Raw genomic sequence first — 19,942 nt, 5'->3', positions numbered from 1 at the left:
TACACAGCAATTGGTTGATGCATGCAACGTTTGAGCGGCTGAACGCGACCGGTATTTGTACGTGTGGTACTACTGTCATCCAGTGATAATCATAATTTTGCTGTGGAATACAATTTATTTTCAGAGTGTGTGAATTTGATACATTTTGGTAGCCAATTTTATAACAAACAATCTTGAAAACAGGTTGAACACAAATTCAAAACCAATTGCTTTTTCTTTTACTGTATTACAATGAAAACATGACTTTAAACTAAGGTTAAAATAACCAAGATTTTATCATAACATCAGTCATCAAGTCAAACAACCTTGACACTGTTACTAAAACAATGGAGCAGAAAGTCAACGTTGTGGACATTATCTTTCTACTTCAGTAAAAGGATAAAACCAAAACCCATAAAATATATACAATTCTATTCTAGTTATTATTAACAGAAAATCTAATATCCAGTATCAACAGCATGTATTCTTCCAACTTCACTTTATAAAAGCGACATCTGGAATCTTGCCTTCAATCTGAGGGAGACGTTGGGGAGAAAAACAACATTTAGTTGGACAAAGTGGAACTCAGAATATGCATGTATTTAATCAAACTTTTATTAGACAGTTGATTCATGATACTTTACTTTTAATTGTGTGAAGATCTGTGCAGCTTTGTTGAAATCCCACTCATTGTCCTGAAGACACCTGACACAGAGAGAACATCACAGTGAATGTTTCTGCGCCAAACATCGACCTTTAGAATTTGACCTTTAACATTGACCCTCTGTCAAGCAAGTACACGCAAGGTGTGTTCGAGCAGTAATAATGCTAACGCAGCCGACTGTAGAGGAAAGTCGACGAGTGACGATGGGGGAGGTGCATTTATGACAGCCGAAAGTCAGACACTGTTGTGGTTTACCTACAGCAAGGCTCCATGCAACATGTTGGCATTTTTTACAAAAGTTTATCTTTGTAATGTCAAAATAAACATGTCGCCAACCTTCCAATTTTCAAGCCGTGATACAATTGAGACATGGATTGTGTATGTGTGTCATTCAGAGGGTGAAGGGGCAAGACAAAATACTTAAGTGCCTTTGAGGTATGGTAGTAAGTGCCAGGCGTGTGTCAAGAACTACAACGCTGCTGGGTTTTTCACTCAACATTTTCCCGTATGTATCAAGAAATGGTCCACCACCCAAAGGACATCCAGCCAACTTAACAACTGTGGGAAGCATTGGAGTCAACATGGGCCAGCACCCGTGGAATGCTTGACACCTTGTAGAGTCCATGCCGCAATGAATTGAGGCTGTTGAGGGTAAAAGGGGGTGCAACTCAATACTAGGAGGGTGTTCCTAATGATTCGTACACTCCGTGTATTCATGGGTTGCACCTCCGTCACTCGGTCGCATCATGCCATTGTTATGAATGTTCTCAAGCTGCCCTCTATCGGCGGCGCCATAGTGGTGCCCTAACGTGGTGATAAGCCCAGTCATTCTGGACGGAGGCTAACTACTGTTGTCCAAATTACACTATAGTGTCTGGAAATACAATGACATTGCTAAAGTTGTGAAATATTTGGTAGGAAACAACTTTGCCAGGATTATAATGTCATCAAATTTACTTTAGACAGATGTCAATGTTGTCATTAGCTAGCAAAATTTGTCAAAAATAGCTAGCCGTGCTAACGCTAGCTAGCTAAAATCCAGTGGCCTCCCCTCAATCTTAACTAACGTTATACCATAGATAGAACAATGAGACATTTTCACTGGATGTATAAATGTGAAGCATCCACTTGGCGTTTCCACTCACTACCAAATATGGTAGAAGAAGACCACTGGCGGGCAGTGGGAGAAGATGGAACGAGATAGATTTTGGCTGACATTCGGCATATTTTCTCATGTATGAAACATTTGATCTCAATACAGTTTTCTGTTCCCCAAAGTTGAATCTGTTATGAACAGAGTGGACTAAAGTTTGTAGACTTGACCCTTTGCGCATTTTTTTTTTTTTTTTTCAATCGCATTGTTTAGGAGTGCAAAGGCGAATTGTGTTACTGCACAAGCACACTTCAGAGTAGGCGTTCACTAATGAAAATATGCAGATGATGCTAGAATGCGCCAATAGGATCTCACTAGCTCGTGCTTGGCCCTGCCCCCTCCTTGCTTGTTCTGCCCACTATGGATCATTTGTTCTCATTGGAAACGACAGACTGTGGTTTATCTTGGATTAGTTATAAAAATCTTTGGTTATAGTGCATCTAAAGTCAATCTGGTGAAATCAAAATGATGACAAAAGGTTTTCCTACCAATTGTTTGCCTCCTTTCGAATGTCATTGTATTTCCAAGCCACTGTAATGCACTTTTGACAATCTTCATCAGCGCTCATTGATGATGCATTGAGTAGAATGCTCAGTTCAAAACAAACATTCAAAACAATAGTGACAACATGCAACCCATGAATAGGGAGTAGAAAATACAATGGCAGAAGTACAAGTTAATTGAGGTAGCTATGTACTGTACATATAGGTAGGGGTCAAGTGACTAGGCAACAGGATAGACAAGACAGTAACAGAAGCGTATGTGTGTGTGGCGTCAGTTTGCATGTGTGTGGGCGTATGTAGTGTGTATGTTGGAGTGTCAGTCTATGTATATAAGAGTGTGTGGGCAGAGTCCAGTGTGTGTGCATAGAGTCAGTTCAAGAGAGGTAAATGCAGGTAGTCCGAGTAGACATTTGATTAGCTAATTAGCGGTCTTGTTTTTAAGTTTCATGGCTTGGGGGTAAAAGGTGCTTAGGGTTGTTCACCGCTTGCTGTGTGGTAGCAGAGAGAACAGTCTGTGGCTGGAGTCAGATTTTTTGGGGGCTTTCCTGTCACCGCCTGGTATAGAGGTCCTGGAGCAGCAGGGAGCTCGGCCTCAGTGATGTACTGGGCCGTACGCACTACCCACTGTAACTCTGTAGATGCTAAGAGGCTGACTACACCGCAAATCAATTTAGAAATCAATGTTATTCAATTATTGCACCCACACTGCTTGCGCGCACCAACGAGCATCTGCGTTGCCAAGGGCTAAAATAGAAGTAAGTTCTATTTCTGACGCAGATCGCGCTGCAAGTCCTGCCTCTCCCATTTCCTCATTGGTTTATAGAAGCAGGTACCCACTTGCCATCTCCTCATTGGTTATACCCACGTGGGTGACTGAAAGACGAACGAGGTCAGTGACGGTGATGCACCTAATTTATGAAAGTTGCCAATCGCAATATAAAGTCAAGAGAAGAAAAAGCCTAGGAGAGATGACTAGAAACGATACGGTTGACCGTTTTATGTGTAGATTAATTGTCGGAGTAGAGGACCTTGTGCATTTCAGGTGAAATAACAACAAAATTAGTTAACAGCAAGCTAGCTAATTAGGACAAATTAACTAGCAAGTGCAAGCTAGCTAGCTAGCTAGCTAAATTGCCATACATGTTTAATGCTTTTCGACCTGTCCCCAAATTAATATAATTGGTTCAGAGTTTGTTTTGATATTTTAACCTGCGTGTCGTGATCACGTTTGGTGTGGGGGGACAGAGTACATTTATGCACGATGGTGCACGCGCGCAGCCGGTTTGGGTTCCGTGTAAGCGTTGCCATACCAAGCGGTGATGGAGCCAGTCAAGATGCTCTCAATGTTGCAGCTGTATACCTTTGAGGATCCGAGGGCCCAGGCCAAATCTTTTCAGCCTCCTGAGGGAGAAGAGGCATCGTTGTGCCCTCTAAGATGACTGTGTTGGTGTGTTTGGACTAGGGATGCACAATACATCGGTGAACATATCGGCTGATATTAGCTAAAAATGCCAACATCAGAATCAGCCGATGTCTAGTTTAACGCACAATGTGCAAAACTGATGTCAAAGCTGACGTGCATACTTATATAATGAAAGTACATGACGTGATGACGCCACATAAAATGTTGCGCTATACGTGCAACACAGCATTCCTAAACTAGCCCACAATGTCTGCTGTGAGGATCGAGCAGTCAACAAGTCAAGCAGTCATTTGAAAGAGTAACAACATGTCAGCGAGATAACTCAAAGGCAAAATCCATTAAAGCCAAGATAATGGAATTCATTGTCCTTGACAATCAACCATTCTCTGTCGTGGTGATGTTGGCTTTCGCCGACTGGTCGAGCACAGGTTAACACTACCAAGTGCCCTATTTTTCAGATGTTGCCCTACTGGAGTTACACAGTAATAGCGTCACTGCTATTAGCTTCACGACATGCATACTATGGAATGCCGTTTGGGTCTTTGCGTGTCAAAAAAGAAACAGTAGCACTGTCAAATCTGTACAAAGAAGTCAGCAAGCAAGCAAACACCAGCCACAAGCGATGCGTTTACAATACCGCGTTGGTAATAAAGCATCATTTGTTCGACCGCAACTTATGGGGTAGCTAGCTTTAGCTTGGTACCTAGCTAGCACCAATACAACCAGCCTGAAAACAATGACCAGTAAAAACTGCAGTCATTTTCATTAATGTATAAGGATTAGGCACAATAGTGGATTTTGAGTATGTCATTGACAGTGACGCAAAATAATACAAATAGTAGAATTATGCCATACTTTTATTTTGAAGGCTAACCGCAAAGTCCACTATTGAGGCTAATCCTTATTGTGGCTAGTTTCACATAGATGAGTCCGACCACCATTAATCAAACAAGAACTGTCTTATAAATTAGGGTTATTTTAGATGATGACACCTGGCTATATAGTTAATTAGCTAACTATATAGCTACTGAAACAGATGTTGTTTTGCTATGTTTTTGGTGAAGAACATTGCTTGCATCAATGAGCTAGCTAGCTTTTTTTTATGACCAGTACTGTAGGTGCGCAAGACAACTTTACCAGCATCATAGCATATGCATCGATGAATCGTTGTGACATATGAAATATGAGTGAGTGTAATCCATGTGTAATAACTACGTAAAAAATGTATGAACACGTTAAATTTATTATGTGACGTGCAGTCATATTCATGTCCTGATTGGTCAACAAGCTTATTTGACACGTCAAATAGTGTTAAATAGTATATTTTTTGACACGCAAAGACCCAAACAGCGTTCTATAGAAATCCTGGTTAAGAATGAAACTGAACAAATTAAAACGAAACAGCACAGCAAGTAAGTGAAAGAAATAGGTTTGATTATGTTTTACTGGTAATGGGGACATACGTAAACGGCAACAAAATAACTTTTTGGTCAGTGTGGTGTGTGTGTGTAACCTTTATTTAACAAGGCAAGTCAGTTAAGAACAAATTATTTTTTTCAATGACGGCCTACCCCCTTCCAAACCCGGACTATGCTGGGCCAGTTGTGCACCGCCCTATGGGACGTCCAATCACGGCCGGATGTGATACAGCCTGGATTCGAACCAGGGACTGTAGTACGGCGATGCAGTACCGTAGACTGCTGCGTCCGTGTGTGTGTTAACTATTTAGCTGTATTAGAATACTTAAAGTGCCGCTAAAATGTTTAATATTGGTTATCGGTATCCTTTTTTGGGGCAAGTAGAATATTGGATATCGGTCACAAATGTCATATCAATGCATCACTAATTTGGACCATGATAGATCTTTAGTGATGTGGACACAGAGGAACTTGAAGCACTCAAACCACTCCACTACAGCCCGGTCACGTGCTCGGCCCTCCGCATCCTGTAGTCTGCAATCAGCTCCTTTGTTTTACTGCCGTTGTTGTCCTGCCACCACACTGCCAGGTCACTGACCTCCTCCCTATAAGCTGTCTCATCATCGTCACTGATCAGGCCTTAATGATGGTGTTGGAGTCGTGCGTGGGTGAATAGAGAGTACAGGAGGGGACAAAGCACGCACCCCTGAGGGGCCCCCGTGTTGTGGGTCAGCGTGGCGGATGTGTTGCTGCCTATGTGTTGCTGCCTCACCACCTTGTGGCGGCCTGTCAGGAAGTCCAGGATCCAGTTGCAGAGGAAGTGTTTAGAACCAGGAACCTTAGCTTAGTGATGAGCATTGAGGGCACTATGGTGTTGAACACTGAGCTGTAGTCAATGAACAGCATTCTCACGAAGGTGTTCCTTTTGTCCAGGTGGGAGAGTGCAGTGTGGAATGTAGTAGAGATTGTGTTATCTGTGAATCTGTTAGGACGGTATGCGAATTGGAGAGGTGGGTCTGGGATGATGGCGTTGATGTGAGCCATGACCAGCCTTTCAAAGTATTTCATGGCTAGATATTTGAGTGCTACGGGGGTGATAGTCATTTGACAGGTTACCGTGGCGTTCTTGGGCACAGAGACTATGGTGGACTGCTTGAAACATGAACAGTGCCTTCAAAGTATTCATACCCCTTGACTTATTCCACATTTTGTTGTGTTACAGCCTGAATTCAAAATGGATTTAAAACATATATATTCTCACCCATCTACACACAAGACCCCATAATGACAGTGAAATTGTTTTTAGAAATGTTTGCAAATTTATTAAATTCAAAAATCTAATTTACATAAGTATTCACACCCGAATCAATACTTGTAGAAGAACCTTTGGGAGCGATTACAGCTGCAAGTCTTTTTGGGTAAGTCTAAGAGCTTTGCACAACTGGATTGTACAATATTTGCCCATTATTCTTAAAAAATATTCAAGCTCTGTCAAGTTGATTGCTAGACAGCCATTTTAAAAAGTCTTGCCCTATTTTAAGGCAATTTATGTCAAAACTGTAACTAGACAACTCAAGAAGATTCAGTGTCATCTTAGAAAGCAACTCCAGTGTATATTTGGCCCTGTGTTTTAGGTTATTGTCCTGCTAAAAGGTGAATTTGTCTCCCAGTCTGTTGGAAAACAGGCTGAACCAGGTTTTCCTCTAGGATTTTGCCTTTGCTTATAGCTGTATTCCATTTATTTTTATCCTAAAAAAACTCACTAGTCCTTGCCGATGGCATACCTATAACATGATGCAGCCACCATCATACTTGAAAATATAAAGAGTGATGCATTCTGTTGGATTTGCACCAAACATAACGCTTTGTATTCAGGACAAATAATTAATTTCTTTGCCACATTTTTTTGCAGTATGTTGTTGATCCATCCTCAGTTATCATATCACAACCATTAAACTCTTTATCTGTTTTAAAATCCCCAGTGGCCTCATGGTGAAATCCCTGAGGAGTTTCCTTCCTCTCTGGCAACTGAGTTATGAAGGACGCCTGTATCTTTGTAGTGACTGGGTGTATTGATACACCATCCAAAGCCTAATAATAACTTCACCATGTTAAAAGGGACAGGCTGCTTTTTTACTTTTACCCATCTACCAATAGGTGCCCTTCTTTGCGAGACATTGGAAAACCTCTCTGGTCTTTGTGGTTGAATCTGTGTTTGAAATTGAAAAGTTGAAAATTGAAGTGAATTTCTCAAAAAAAATGTACAACCCTGTTTGTGAATATTTCTACTTTGCCAAGATAATCCATCCACCTGACAGGTGTGGCATATCAAGCAGCATGATCATTACACAGGTGAACCTTGTGCTGGAGACAAAAGGCCACTAAAATGTGCAGTTGTCATCACACAACACAAAGTCTCATGTTTCCGGGAGCATGCAATTGGCATGCTGACTGCAGGAATGTCCACCAGAGCTGTTGCCAGAGAAATAAATGTTAATTTCTCTACCATAAGCCGCCTAAAACATTTTTTTTTGAAAGAGAGAATTTGGCAATATGTCCAACCGGCCTCACAACCGCAGACCATGTGTATGGAATCATGTGGGTGAGCGGTTTTCTGATAAACCTTGTGAACAGAGTGGTATAGGTATGGGCAGGCATAAGCTACGAACACAATTGCATTTTATCAATGGCAATTTGCATGCACAGAGATTCCGTAACGAGATCCTCATTGTGTCATTCATCCGCCGCCTACCCCTCATGTTTCAGCATGATAATGCATGGCCCCATGTCGCAAGGATCTGTACACAATTCCTGGAAGCTGAAAATGGCCCAGTTCTTTCATGGCCTGCATACTCACCAGACATGTCACCCATTGAGCATGTTTGAGATACTCTGGATTGACGTGTAAGACAGTGTGTTCCAGTTCCCACCAATATCCAGCAACTTTGCACAGCCATTGAAGAAGAGTGGGACAACATTCCACAGGCCACAATTAACAGCCTGATCAACTCTTATGAGAAGGAGATGTGTCGCGCTGCATGAGGAAAATGGTGGTCACCCCAGATACTGACTGGTTTTCTGATCCATGAACCTACTGTTTTTAAGGTAACTGTGACCAACAGATGCATATACTGTATTCCCAGTCATGTGAAATCCCTAGTTTAGGGCCTAATGAATTTATTTCAATTGACTGATTTCCTTATATGAACTGTAACTCAGTAAAATCTTTGAAAATGTTGCATGTTACTGCACTGCTGGTTAAAGGCTTGTAAAGTAAGCATTTCACGGTAAGGTCTACACTTGCTGTATTCGGCACATATGACAAATAAAGTTGGATTTGATGTTGCATTTATATTTTTGTATAGTGTATTTAGGCTTGCCATAAAAGGGGTTGAATACTTATTGACTCAAGGCAGTTCAGCTTTTCATTTAGAATACATTTTTAAAAATGTCCAAAAACATAACTATGCTTTAACATTATGGGGTATTGTGTGTAGGCCAGTGACAAATTTTTTTTCTATTTAATCCATTTTAAATTCAGTCTGCAACACAACAAAATGTTGAAAAAGTCAAGTGGTGCGAATATTTTCTGAAGGCACTAGGGACGATGTCGTCGATGCACTTATTAATGAAGCAGATTTGCCAAATGGAGGGGGAGGGAGCGCTTTGTATGAGTCTGTGTGTTGAGTAAAAGTGATCTAGATTTAATTTACTCTCCTCTGTAGTTTCATCAGGAGAGCACCTCAAAATATCCCAATTTGTACATATAACATTTGAATTGTGGAAAAGTTGGTTCCTGTTTCCGTCACGTCTCGGGTACTGTTCGCATGGGTCAAACAAAAATACCCTAATGATTGGTTGACAAATAGTACCTCCCAGTAGCCAGGCGACGGCTGCATGGTGCAATCGGTCAGAAGCAACTGCAGCGACTTGAAGGCGACTTTATAAAAAACTGCATGACCTTTGATCACGTTTTTTATAAAGGTAATGTAGTCGACATGTAGACACAAGTCGGACAATTTTTATCCCCATAATGCAACACACTTTGAAAGGCAGTGACCAATGACTTAGCAAAATTGATCCGCTTGAACATGCCCACAAACTTACTTCTGCGACCACTCAAGGTTCATGCCAGACTTGAGGGAGAAGGCGGAGAGCATCTCCTGCTGGGGGGCGGTGAGGGTGGGCACTGGGCTGCTGGAGGGAGTGGGGGCGGAAGCAGCGAACGCATGCTGGATCTCCTCCGTTGTAGCGATGCGCACAAATAGCTCGTCATTCACTATGCATAGACTGGAGGGAGAAATGGAAGACAAATAGTTTGAAGCGTTCTTTCAATTAACCCCCCCGATTTCTTAAATATAGGACCAGTTGGACTGTTACATTTTTTTTTAGAACTGATGCCAATATTTATGAATATTCGTTGACCATTGTTTTTGTATATCATATAAGATATCGTTTTAGCATTCTTCAGCACAGACAGTCTTATAAGAGATTTTTAAAACCAAGATCAGGTGAACGAGGGACCTCAGAATTACCCAGAAATTCCTGCAGGAACTGCGATGAAGACCCGAGAGAAGGCCCTGACCGCGTCTTCAGATTTACCATCAACTTCTTTGAACATGCCGCTGACCGTAAAGGACAGTAACGTGGTCTAAAAAAGAGAAAATTCAATGTTTTGAAAAATAAAACCACCATGAACAGAAGAACTGATGATAGTATTGAGAATGCTACACTAACAATCAGATATTGCCTAACCGTGTAAGTGTTGACGTCTACATTGAAGGAGGCAGAGTCATGCTGAGTTTTAGGCAGCTCGTTGAGCAACGCCACCACGTTTAGCCGTGTGTGCTTCAGTAGGCGGAACCGTGTTGCTGTGGGGAGCAGATTCCAGAGGGAAGATGCCACATATTATTACAGAAATACAACAGACAAATCTGTTGATGACAGACTTGTTAATTGTCTTAAAATATTTGGAAGACTCACATGGATCTTTGAGTCGCTTTATGTTACGGCTGTCTTTATGGTACTCTCTCAAACTACACCTATGATGAAAAACACACAAATAAATATGTAATTCCGAACTCCCACGAGCCAGACATTCAGATGGAGAAATGTGTGTGAGAGACCTGTTTGGGTTTTGACTGGAGGGCAAGCTGAGTGAGAAGGAGGCACCATCATGGTAGGCATCTAGAAGAGGCTGTCTGTTCCCAGAGTCATATACACTGTAGTACCTGTAATAGAAAAGTTATAACACTGTAGTACCGTCATAGAAAAGTTCTAACACTAATATCTGCCATAGAGGTCATAACACTTTAATAGCTGTCAGAGGTCATACACACTGGGTGTTTCTCAATATGCATACTACCGTGCTCCACACACTCATGCATTCGAGTGCATTCTCCAACCACGTTCTCTTGAGTACGTTCTTATGAGGACGAGTGTGGTGAATGCATAAAACATTACATTTGAGAAGAACTCGCACTCTCCCTACTGTATTACCTCACGCGTCACCTCCCCATTCACTGAACAGGATAATGGCAACAAGAGACGAAACAAGATATACACAAAGCAAACGTTTTACTTCAGAATGATCAGCTAGATATGAATCTTAATAATCTAGCTAGCCAGCTAGTTTGTATTTATTTGAATTTATGTATGTAGTTATACATTTAAATATTACAATATATTCATAACAGATTTCACAGCATATTAAGTGTGTGCCCTTACACGGAACTCAAACCGGCTGCGCACATGTGTGCCATCGTGCATAAATGTATTTTGTCCCCCCAAACCAAATGTGATCACGACACGCAAGTTAAAATATCAAAACAAACTCTGAACCAATTAATTAATTTGGGGACAGGTCGAAAAGCATTAAACATGTATGGCAATTTAGCTAGCTAGCTTGCACTTGCTAGCTAATTTGTCCTATTTAGCTAGCTTGCTGTTGCAAGCTAATTTGTCCTGGGATATAAACATTGAGCTGTTATTTCACCTGAAATGCACAAGGTCCTCTACTCCGACAATTAATACACACATAAAACGGTCAAACGAATCGTTTCTAGTCATCTCTCCTCCTTCTAGGCCTTTTCTTCTCTTGACTTTATATTTATTAGGTGCATTACCGCCACTGACCTCGTTCGTCTTTCAGTCACCCATGTGAGTATAACCAATGAGGAGATGGCACGTGGGTACCTGCTTCTATAAACCAATGAGGAGATGGGAGAGGCAGGACTTGTAGCGCAACTGCGTCACAAATAGAACTGACTTCTATTTTACCCCTTGGCAGCGCAGATGATCGTTGGCGCATGCGAGCAGTGTGGGTGCAATGATTGAATAATATAGGATTTCTAAATGTATTTTGCAACGCTCGCGGTGTAGTCAGCCTGTTAGGCCTCTACTCTACCACCACATATCTATAAGACAACATCCATGTGTACATGTGTGTATAGTGCGTATGTTATCGTGTGTTTGTATGCATGTGTATATGTTTGTGTTGCTTCACAGTCCCCACTGTTCCATAAGGTTTATTTCTGTTTTTATATCAAATTTTACTGCTTGCATGAGTTACTTGATGTGGAATAGAGTTCCATGTAGTCGTGGCTCTATGTAGTACTTTGCGCCTCCCAAATTCTGTTCTGGACTTGGGGACTGTGAAGAGATCTCTGGTGGCATGTCTTGTGGGGTATGCATGAGTTTCTGAGCTGTGTTCCAGTAGTTCAAACAGACAGCTTGGTGCATTCAACATGTCAATACCTCTCACAAATACAAGTAGTGATGTAATCAATCTCTCCTCTACTTTGAGCCAGGAGAGATTGACATGCATATTATTAATGTTAGCTCTCTTTGTATATCCAAGGGCCAGCCGTGCTGCCCTGTTCTGAGCCAATTGCAATTTTCCTGAGTCCCTCTTTGTGGCACCTGACCATACGACTGAACAGTAGTCCAGGTGCGACAAAACTAGGGCCTGTAGGACCTGCCTTATTGATAGTGCTGTTAAGAATGCAGAGCAGCGCTTATTATAGAGAGACTTCTCCCCATCCTAGCTACTGTTGAATCAATATGTTTTAACCATGACAGTTTACAACCCAGGGTTACTCCAAGCAGTTTAGTCTCCTCAACTTGCTCAATTTCCACATTATTCATTACAATATTTATTCCAGGGGTTTAGGGTTTAGTGCTTTTATTTTTTGAAATATTTAGGACTAACTTATTCCTTGCCACCCCTTCTGAAACTAACTGCAGCTCTTTGTTAAGTGTTGCTGTCATTTCAGTTGCTGACGTGTAGTGTTGAGTCATCCGCATACATAGACACGCTGGCTTTACTCAAAGCCAGTGGCATGTCGTTAGTCAAGATTGAAAAAAGTAAAAGGGGCCTAGACAGCTGCCCTGGGGAATTCCTCAATCCACCTGGATTTTGTTGGAGAGGCTTCCATTAAAGAACACCCTCTGTGTTCTATTAGACAGAGCTCTTTATCCACAATATAGCAGAGGGGTGTAAAGCCATAATGCATACGTTTTTCCAGCAATAGACTATGATCGATAATGTCAAAAGCCGTACTGAATTTTAACAAAACAGCCCCCAAATTTATTTTGAGCATTTTCTCTCAGCCAATCAGTAATTTGTGTAAGTGCTGTGCTTGCCGAATGTCCTTCCCTATAAGTGTGCTGAAAAATAGCATTGTATCTGGTCAAACACCATTTTTTCCAAAAGTTTTCTAAGGGTTGGTAACAGGCTGATTGGTAGGCTATTTGAGCCATTAAAGGGGCTTTACTATTTTAGGTAGGGGAATTACTTTTGCTTCCCTCCAGGCCTGAGGAAACACACTTCTAGTAGTCTTAAATTGAAGATATGGTAAATAGCAGTGGCAAAATTGTCCTCTATTATCCTCAGTAATTTTCCATCCAAGTTGTCAGACCCCGGTTACTTGTCATTGTTGATAGACAACAATAGATTGTTCACTTCTTCCACACTCACTTTACAGAATTTAAAATTACAATGCTTGTCTTTCATAATTTGGTCAGATATACTTGGATGTGTAGTGTCAGCTTTTGTTGCTGGCATGTCATGCCTAAGTTTTCTAATCTTGCCATTGAAAAAAACATCAAAGTAGTTTGCAATATCAGTGGGTTTTGTGACGAATGAGCCATCTGAATGATGGAGCAGAGTTTGCCTTTTTGCCCAAGATTTCATTTAAGGTGCTCCAAAGCTTTTTACTATTTTCATCTTTGTTTCATAGTGTAGATTCTTCTTTTTTTTATTCAGTTTAGCCACATGATTTTTCAATTTGCAGTACGTTTGCCAAATTGGTTGTACAGCCAGACCTATTTGCCACCTCTTTTGCCTCATTCCTCTCAACCATAAATTAAATTCCTCATCAATCCACGGGGATTTAACAGTTTTTACAGTCATTTTCTTAATGGGTGCGTGCTTATCAGTAACTGGGATAAGCAATTTCATAAATATGTCAAGTGCAGCGTCTGGTTGCTCGTCATTACACACCATGGACCAACAAATTCTTCACATCAACATAGGAATCACTACAAAACTTATTGTATGACCTCTTGTATACAATATTAGGCCCAGCCTTTGGAACTTTGGTTTTCCTAGATATGGCTTCTATATTGTGATCACAACAGCCGATGAATTTGGATACTGCTTTCAAACAAATTTCTGCAGCATAAGTAAAGATATGATCAATACATGTTGATGATTTCATTCCTATACCGTTTTTAACTAGCCTGGTAGGTTGATTGATAACCTGAACCAGGTTGCAGGGACAAGTTACAGTTTGAAGCTTTCTCTTGAGTGGGCAGCCTGATGACAGCCAGTCAATATTTAAATCAATTAGATAAAAAAATTGTTAAACAGGCAAAACTGATTTAAAATGAATATTATGCGTGGTAGTGGTACATTTTTCTTGGGTAGCTACCAATTCTGTGTGGCTAGTTGGCTAGCCCTATTGACTTACTATGGACTTACCCATTCACTGAACCGTCTTCCAGCCATGACAATGGCAATAAAGACGAAACAACACATACACAAAGCAACCGTTTTACTTCTTAACTATCAGCTAGCTATATGTGAATTGTAATAATGTATCTAACTAGATAGTTTAACCAAGCAAAATGACCTCAAACAAATATTATGCAAGATAGATGTCAATTCTTCATGGCTAGCTAACAGTAGTAGCTAGCCAGTTAGCCCTATTGACTTATTATGGGCTTGCAATCTACGGTAAGTAGGCAGGTAAACATGCCGAAATGAAACACCATGTATTTATTAACGTATCAAGATCAAATATTGTAGTCAGGCAACATGTGATTTGTGAATAGGCAACATTTTCTCTCGCTTCTGCTCAAATAACGGTTGCCATTGATTTCAATACATTTTGCGTACTTTTTTGACATGATCAGGTCATTTCTTTGCATAATTTCCGTTAAAGCTTGCGTCGATGCATGCTTCAAAATATGCACGGATGGAGTACGCCTTCGAAATGTGCCCTCCATGCTTCGTTTCGCATACTTTGATTTGGACTGCTTTGCTCGGAATTATGCATTTTGACAAGCACCCACTGTGTTACCTGTCTTAGAGGTGACAAATATATCCTTTCTGAAGGAATATACTTGAATCTTGACAAAAGATATGTGAATACACTTACTGTTGCAGGAAATGCATGATGAGGACCTTGATTTCTTCTGAACCGAAGTAGCTACCCTGGATTGGTCAAAGAAAAGAGCATCTGTCAGAATCAACCAAGCGAATAAAATGAATCAAGTGCACCTTTTTGTTATTCTGTGAATGAAAACGGACCAGACCTTGCAGGGGGGGGTAGTGGTGGGTGATACCACTTCAAACACTATCGGCGGGGGGAGGTCATGACCATCCTACCGAACAACAACAGGAAATAAACAAGCAAATCAAATGCAGTCAAGGATGGAGAGGATCAGAGAATAAAAGAGAACATCTTACCAGTTTGAGTAGCCGGGGAAACCTCTCCCTGATAGCACTGGTGGCCATGTTCACAATGGAGAGGGAACAAGAACAGAGAAGTCACATCCCACCTCACACACCCACTCAACGTAATGGAGTCAACAGGGCCACGACATCCACTGGACTGCGGCATCCACCGGACTATGTCAGTGCTCACATCTACCTACTAAATAACACACACAGCCTAACCCCCACACAGCCTATCACCCAGGCTCAGAGACTGACCTGATGTAGGTGAGCTGGTCCTTGAACTGGTCACACAGTGGGTTACGGTCCAACCACAGCTCAACCAGCTTCAAACCCTTCAACCTATCCAGCTCCTTCTCTGACTTCAACTGGGAGGAAGATGGCGAAAGAAAAAAGAGGATTGAGTGGGAAAAGGTTAAGCGAGTGAGCAGATTCAGGAGCAAATCCTAATTTGTAATCTCCCATTGATATTAATGCATGACGTAGTAAACATGTGATGTGAAAGTTAGGATTCGCCCCCAAAATGAATAGACAAGGTTAGAGATTAGGGTTAAGGGTCAGTCTCTTCTCTCACCTCATTGTGGGAGAGGTTGAGGATCTTCAGGTGTGGGGCCTTGCTTATCAGATCTGCCACATCTTCCAGTTTATACAGCTTGTTATTGCTCAAGTTCAGACACACCAGCTGAGATAAGAGAAGAGGACAAGAGAGATACACATTTTAGCACTACACACTGAAACTGTATGGGTATAGATTGGTATTATTATACTATTACCTCAGGGATATTTTCCTCAATGATCTTGACCACAGCATCCATAAAGGTTTTTCTGCTCAAGATCGCCCTGATGTTCTGAGACACCAAGTCTGTAACAGAGGTACATACATTTTAGACCAGGACAGAGGAAGATAGAAACAGTGGTTAGTTTGAATCTCCAGGTAGTATGGGGTGCTACCTGGGTCAGTACGGATGTTGTTCAGGTCCAGTGCTCGCTGGGACCCATCAAAACGCTTGGCCATGCATTGCTGAGAGATATTACAGAAGTTACTCATATTCATCTGTAAATATCCATCCTTATTATTTTCCAACTTTCTCCATCGCTGCCCCCTCCCTCCATCTCTCACCTTTAAGTGCTCCATGTCTTCAGGCTTCAGTTGGGTGTTGAGGATGGCGGGAGGAGGACAGGGGTTCATCAGCACTATCACCTAGAGAGGAAAGAGGAGTGGATGTGTGTGTATGGGGGGGGGGGGGGGGGGGGGGTGTAGAGGAAGCATAAACATTATTATAAATAAGTAGTAACTTCAAAGAAATTCTACAGTACAAAAATCTTTACGCAACATGCAACAATTTTAATGAGTGTCAGTGTATATTAACATTCAATCTGCAGCTCTTATCAAATAACATTGAATTGGGAGATCATGGTTTGGGGAATAGAAGGGATACACTACACTTATAGCCAGGAGTATAGCCAACGGTTAGTGAGAATGCTGCTGTACCTTGTAGCCCTCAGTGTCTGTGATTTGGCGAGAGACTCTGCACAGTGCCTTGGCTGTGCAGGCATCCTCGAGGTAGAACTGGGCTTTATGGCCTTCAATCTGGTACTGAAGGAGATGGATGGATGGGGGGGGGGGGGGGGGGGGGGGGCAAGAGAGAGAGAAACAATACTAATACTTAAATGCACTTGTAAATATCCTCAACATTTACTTCTATATATATTTTTTTTTACCTTTATTTAACTGGGCAAGTCAGTTAAGAAAAATTATAGGCCTAGGAACAGTGGGTTAACTGCCTTGTTCAGGGGCAGAACAACATATTTTTACCTTGTCAGCTCGGGGATTCGATCTTGCAACCTTTCGATAACAAGTCCAACGCTCTAACCACTAGGCAACCTGCCGCCCCGGTTTAATAGACAGACATACATGTACTTGTATTGGTTTCAAAGCATTAGACTCCTCTATCCCAGTGATCAGAAAAACAACATTTAACCCATCAGTCAAGTCCTATGATAATGGCTGGGCTGTCTGCCAGCAACTTACCTGAACAGGTGTGAAGGGTACGGAGCACAGGTTCTGTAAAGCCGTCAGCAGCCATTTCTTGTCATATTTCCTCCCATAGGGAATCTGCCAGAGAGAGCAGTTAGTTGACTATAAAATAGTTTATCATAATGAAATAGATACTTGTCATGCTCTTCGTTAAAGATACTCACAATCATCTTGTACCAACTGCTCTTGTCTTTTCCTCCTCCGCCTCCTTCTCTTCCTCCTCCACCTTCTCCTCTGTAGCCCCCAGCTCCTCTTCTGTCTCGGTCAAATTGTCCATCACCTCTCCGATTCGGCCACCTGTACGGGTTGCTAAGGGGTCAGAGCGCACAGTGTTACCTGACAAAGAATCATCTCACAAAACATACGTTTATTTATAGACAGTAACAGAAAATCTTATCGCTGCCATGTAACAGTTGTAGTATGCAATCTCACTCACAATCTGCGGTGAGAGCTGCCATCCTGTGGGCTCCCGCTGTTCATAGTTACATCAACATAGTTATCTTCGAACCGGACCCGAGGTCCCGGTCCAGGGCCCCTGTACCCACCCATTTGGCCCCCTCGAGGCCTCTGCTGCCTGGCCGGACTGTCGTAGTAGATTGGGCCCCGACTCATACGCCCCCCCCGGAACTGAGGGCCCGCGACTCTGTTGTCATGCTCTGGGGGAGGGAGAGAGAGAGAGAGGGTGGATCATCATAAACAACCTCGTACGGGCAATCTTCTGGTATGAATATCTGTTTATGCATATACATTATCATGTTGTAGACACAGTTGTAGATGATTCATCACATAACTGCATATTTAAAAAGGTGACTAAAGTAGCTCCAAATATTTTGTGATAAATGGCACAAATACTTCTGAATCTGCATTTAAAATATTGAGCATGCCTCAGTCTGGTCAACTAACCAACGGTCACCAGTGTTGCAAAATTTGTCCCTATATTTAGCAAGTTTTCAGACCCTTACAGATACTTTTATTTGTAAAGGCTAGCAACAAATTCAGCTACTTTTCAGACTGCCTTTGGTGAATTTTGACACTGATGGTTTCTATGGTTTTCATAGCATTTAGCGAATTGGTTCAAGTTGTCTGTGCAACAGCAGTCACAGCAATGGTGCACACACACGCAGAGAAGCTCAAAGGGGGGAGGGGGTGAAGAAATGTCTTGCTGCAGCAAGGCAGGGGGCAAAACATAATCTACTGACAAATCAGGGAGCCAATCGCGATTCTCACAAAAAAATTATTGCCAACACTGTATGGGTAGCCAGGTGTGCTTGGGATTGTTTCTGAATCGGGATGTGGCCTAAAATTCCTGTGTCACACTTCGGTCACAGAAAACGTAAACGACTGTCCTGTCCCCATATGCGCCTCACTTATTTGTTTACACTTCGGCGTTTTACCTCCTGGTAGCTTGCCTTTGCGCGTGACATCTCTCTGGAAGACAACTCCCTCCTGATCTAGGCAGAGGAGGAAAACAACTGTTTAGAAGCAGATTTGAAGCTTTGTTCCAGGGTAACTTACCACTGTAGAACCGGCCACCGTCCGCCATACTCCACTGTCAGTGTCAGATACAAAACACAACCCTGGGTGACAGACAGTACATCAAGCGCTGCGACCATAGGCTACTTCAGACGAACATAAATCAAAACGAGTGAAAAATAGATATTTAAAAATATAGAACTCTGTTCCAAAACGTGAAGGTAATGTGGTTATAAATGGTGTCCCACTGCATTACTCTATGGAAATCTAGCTACTGTTCTGCACTTTAACAGAGACGTAAACACTGCGGTTTAGAACTACATATACCATGGTCACTAGCTTCCGGGACGCGCGCAATTGCCAGCGCAGAGCCCACCGCAGTGGTACGAGTGTCATGGCTAGAAGGAATCCCGATTTTGTCAAATTAACGTCAAATGTACAACAACAAAAAAGCATTTGACCGAACTATAATCATAGCCCTTCTCTTATCTGCAGCGTAAATTATCCTAACCTGCTACGAAACGTCAAATACAACGTTACTAGTAATTTGACAACAGCGGAATCCCATGACTTGGTACGAGTGGAATCCATTTGAAGGGAGCTGTTTTCAACCTGACAGTTCAGGCAAATGTAATAAACATTTATTTAAATACACATTACATTGGTTGACTAAACTATTAAACACAGAAGTTGCCTTAAAAATACTTGCTAGTGAAAGCTAACGTTAGCTAGCTAATTAGCCATACCTTGGTCAAATCGGACACGTGCGACCACAGCCAGGTTGGGGTACCATTTTCGAAAGGTCATCTTGAGTCTCGCAGTTACCGAGTACTGTCACCAAATTATCTGAACAAATGCAATTTATTTTATAGACATGGGTTGCTGGTTTACTTCACTTGTGCAGTTTAAAAGTTCGCTAGCTAACAAATTGGAGAAACGTCAACGTTTCTCTGGTGATGCCTCATTTTGCAGTGCAAATCTATAATTTACCACATCTAAACAATGCTTGATCAAAACTAAATATTAGTCAAAGTGTTTAGTTTTAGCAATATAAGTTGTGACGATGAAAATAAATGGCGACTACAATATCAAATTTGCGATAGGGACTAAATTGATAGTGCCCTGTCCGCAGACGGACCCTCCTAATAACTTTAAACAATGCCCCCTTGTGAGTGAGTGGTTTGAGCATGCGCGCTACCTTCAAGGTAAGAGACCTCAGGGACATCCACTGAGCAGTAAAGACAATTCCTGGCATGCGACACAGATGTAATGCTGCAAACGTGTAATTAAATGAAAGACCCTGTTTTTGTTGGCTGCATCTGTTGATGTT

At 41.8% G+C, this 19,942-nt stretch overlaps 1 protein-coding gene across 4 annotated transcripts; it reads right to left on the bottom strand.

Moving 5' to 3' along the window:
* Positions 1-95: 95 nt before the first annotated feature.
* Positions 96-19,801, bottom strand: LOC110489078 (nuclear RNA export factor 1). 4 transcript variants are annotated; one of them, XM_036943205.2, is made up of 21 exons: positions 19,359-19,792; positions 18,534-18,590; positions 17,576-17,795; positions 17,304-17,448; positions 17,134-17,217; positions 16,594-16,698; positions 16,222-16,302; positions 16,053-16,122; positions 15,875-15,963; positions 15,676-15,783; positions 15,360-15,469; positions 15,114-15,150; positions 14,960-15,028; positions 14,803-14,858; positions 10,267-10,371; positions 10,124-10,182; positions 9,896-10,011; positions 9,676-9,791; positions 9,248-9,430; positions 624-684; positions 96-513 (listed from the first exon to the last, which is right to left on the bottom strand). In XM_036943205.2, the coding sequence occupies exons 1-21, from the start codon at positions 19,417-19,419 to the stop codon at positions 475-477; spliced, it is 1,971 nt and encodes a 656-aa protein (XP_036799100.1). In that variant the 5' UTR covers positions 19,420-19,792; the 3' UTR covers positions 96-474. The 4 variants fall into 4 exon arrangements, with proteins under 4 accessions (XP_036799100.1, XP_036799098.1, XP_090054784.1 ...); XM_036943203.2 differs by having other exon boundaries at positions 10,124-10,371; positions 19,359-19,801; XM_090198658.1 differs by lacking the exons at positions 18,534-18,590; positions 19,359-19,792 and adding an exon at positions 18,655-18,994.
* Between the last annotated feature and the right edge of the window lie 141 nt (positions 19,802-19,942).

Source organism: Oncorhynchus mykiss, chromosome 14 (genome assembly GCF_057628025.1).
Source record: "Oncorhynchus mykiss isolate SJ-2025 chromosome 14, ASM5762802v1, whole genome shotgun sequence".
Lineage (NCBI taxonomy): Eukaryota > Metazoa > Chordata > Actinopteri > Salmoniformes > Salmonidae > Oncorhynchus > Oncorhynchus mykiss.
Note: the sequence above shows the minus strand (reverse complement) of the source record. Positions and strands in the feature narration are given on the sequence as shown.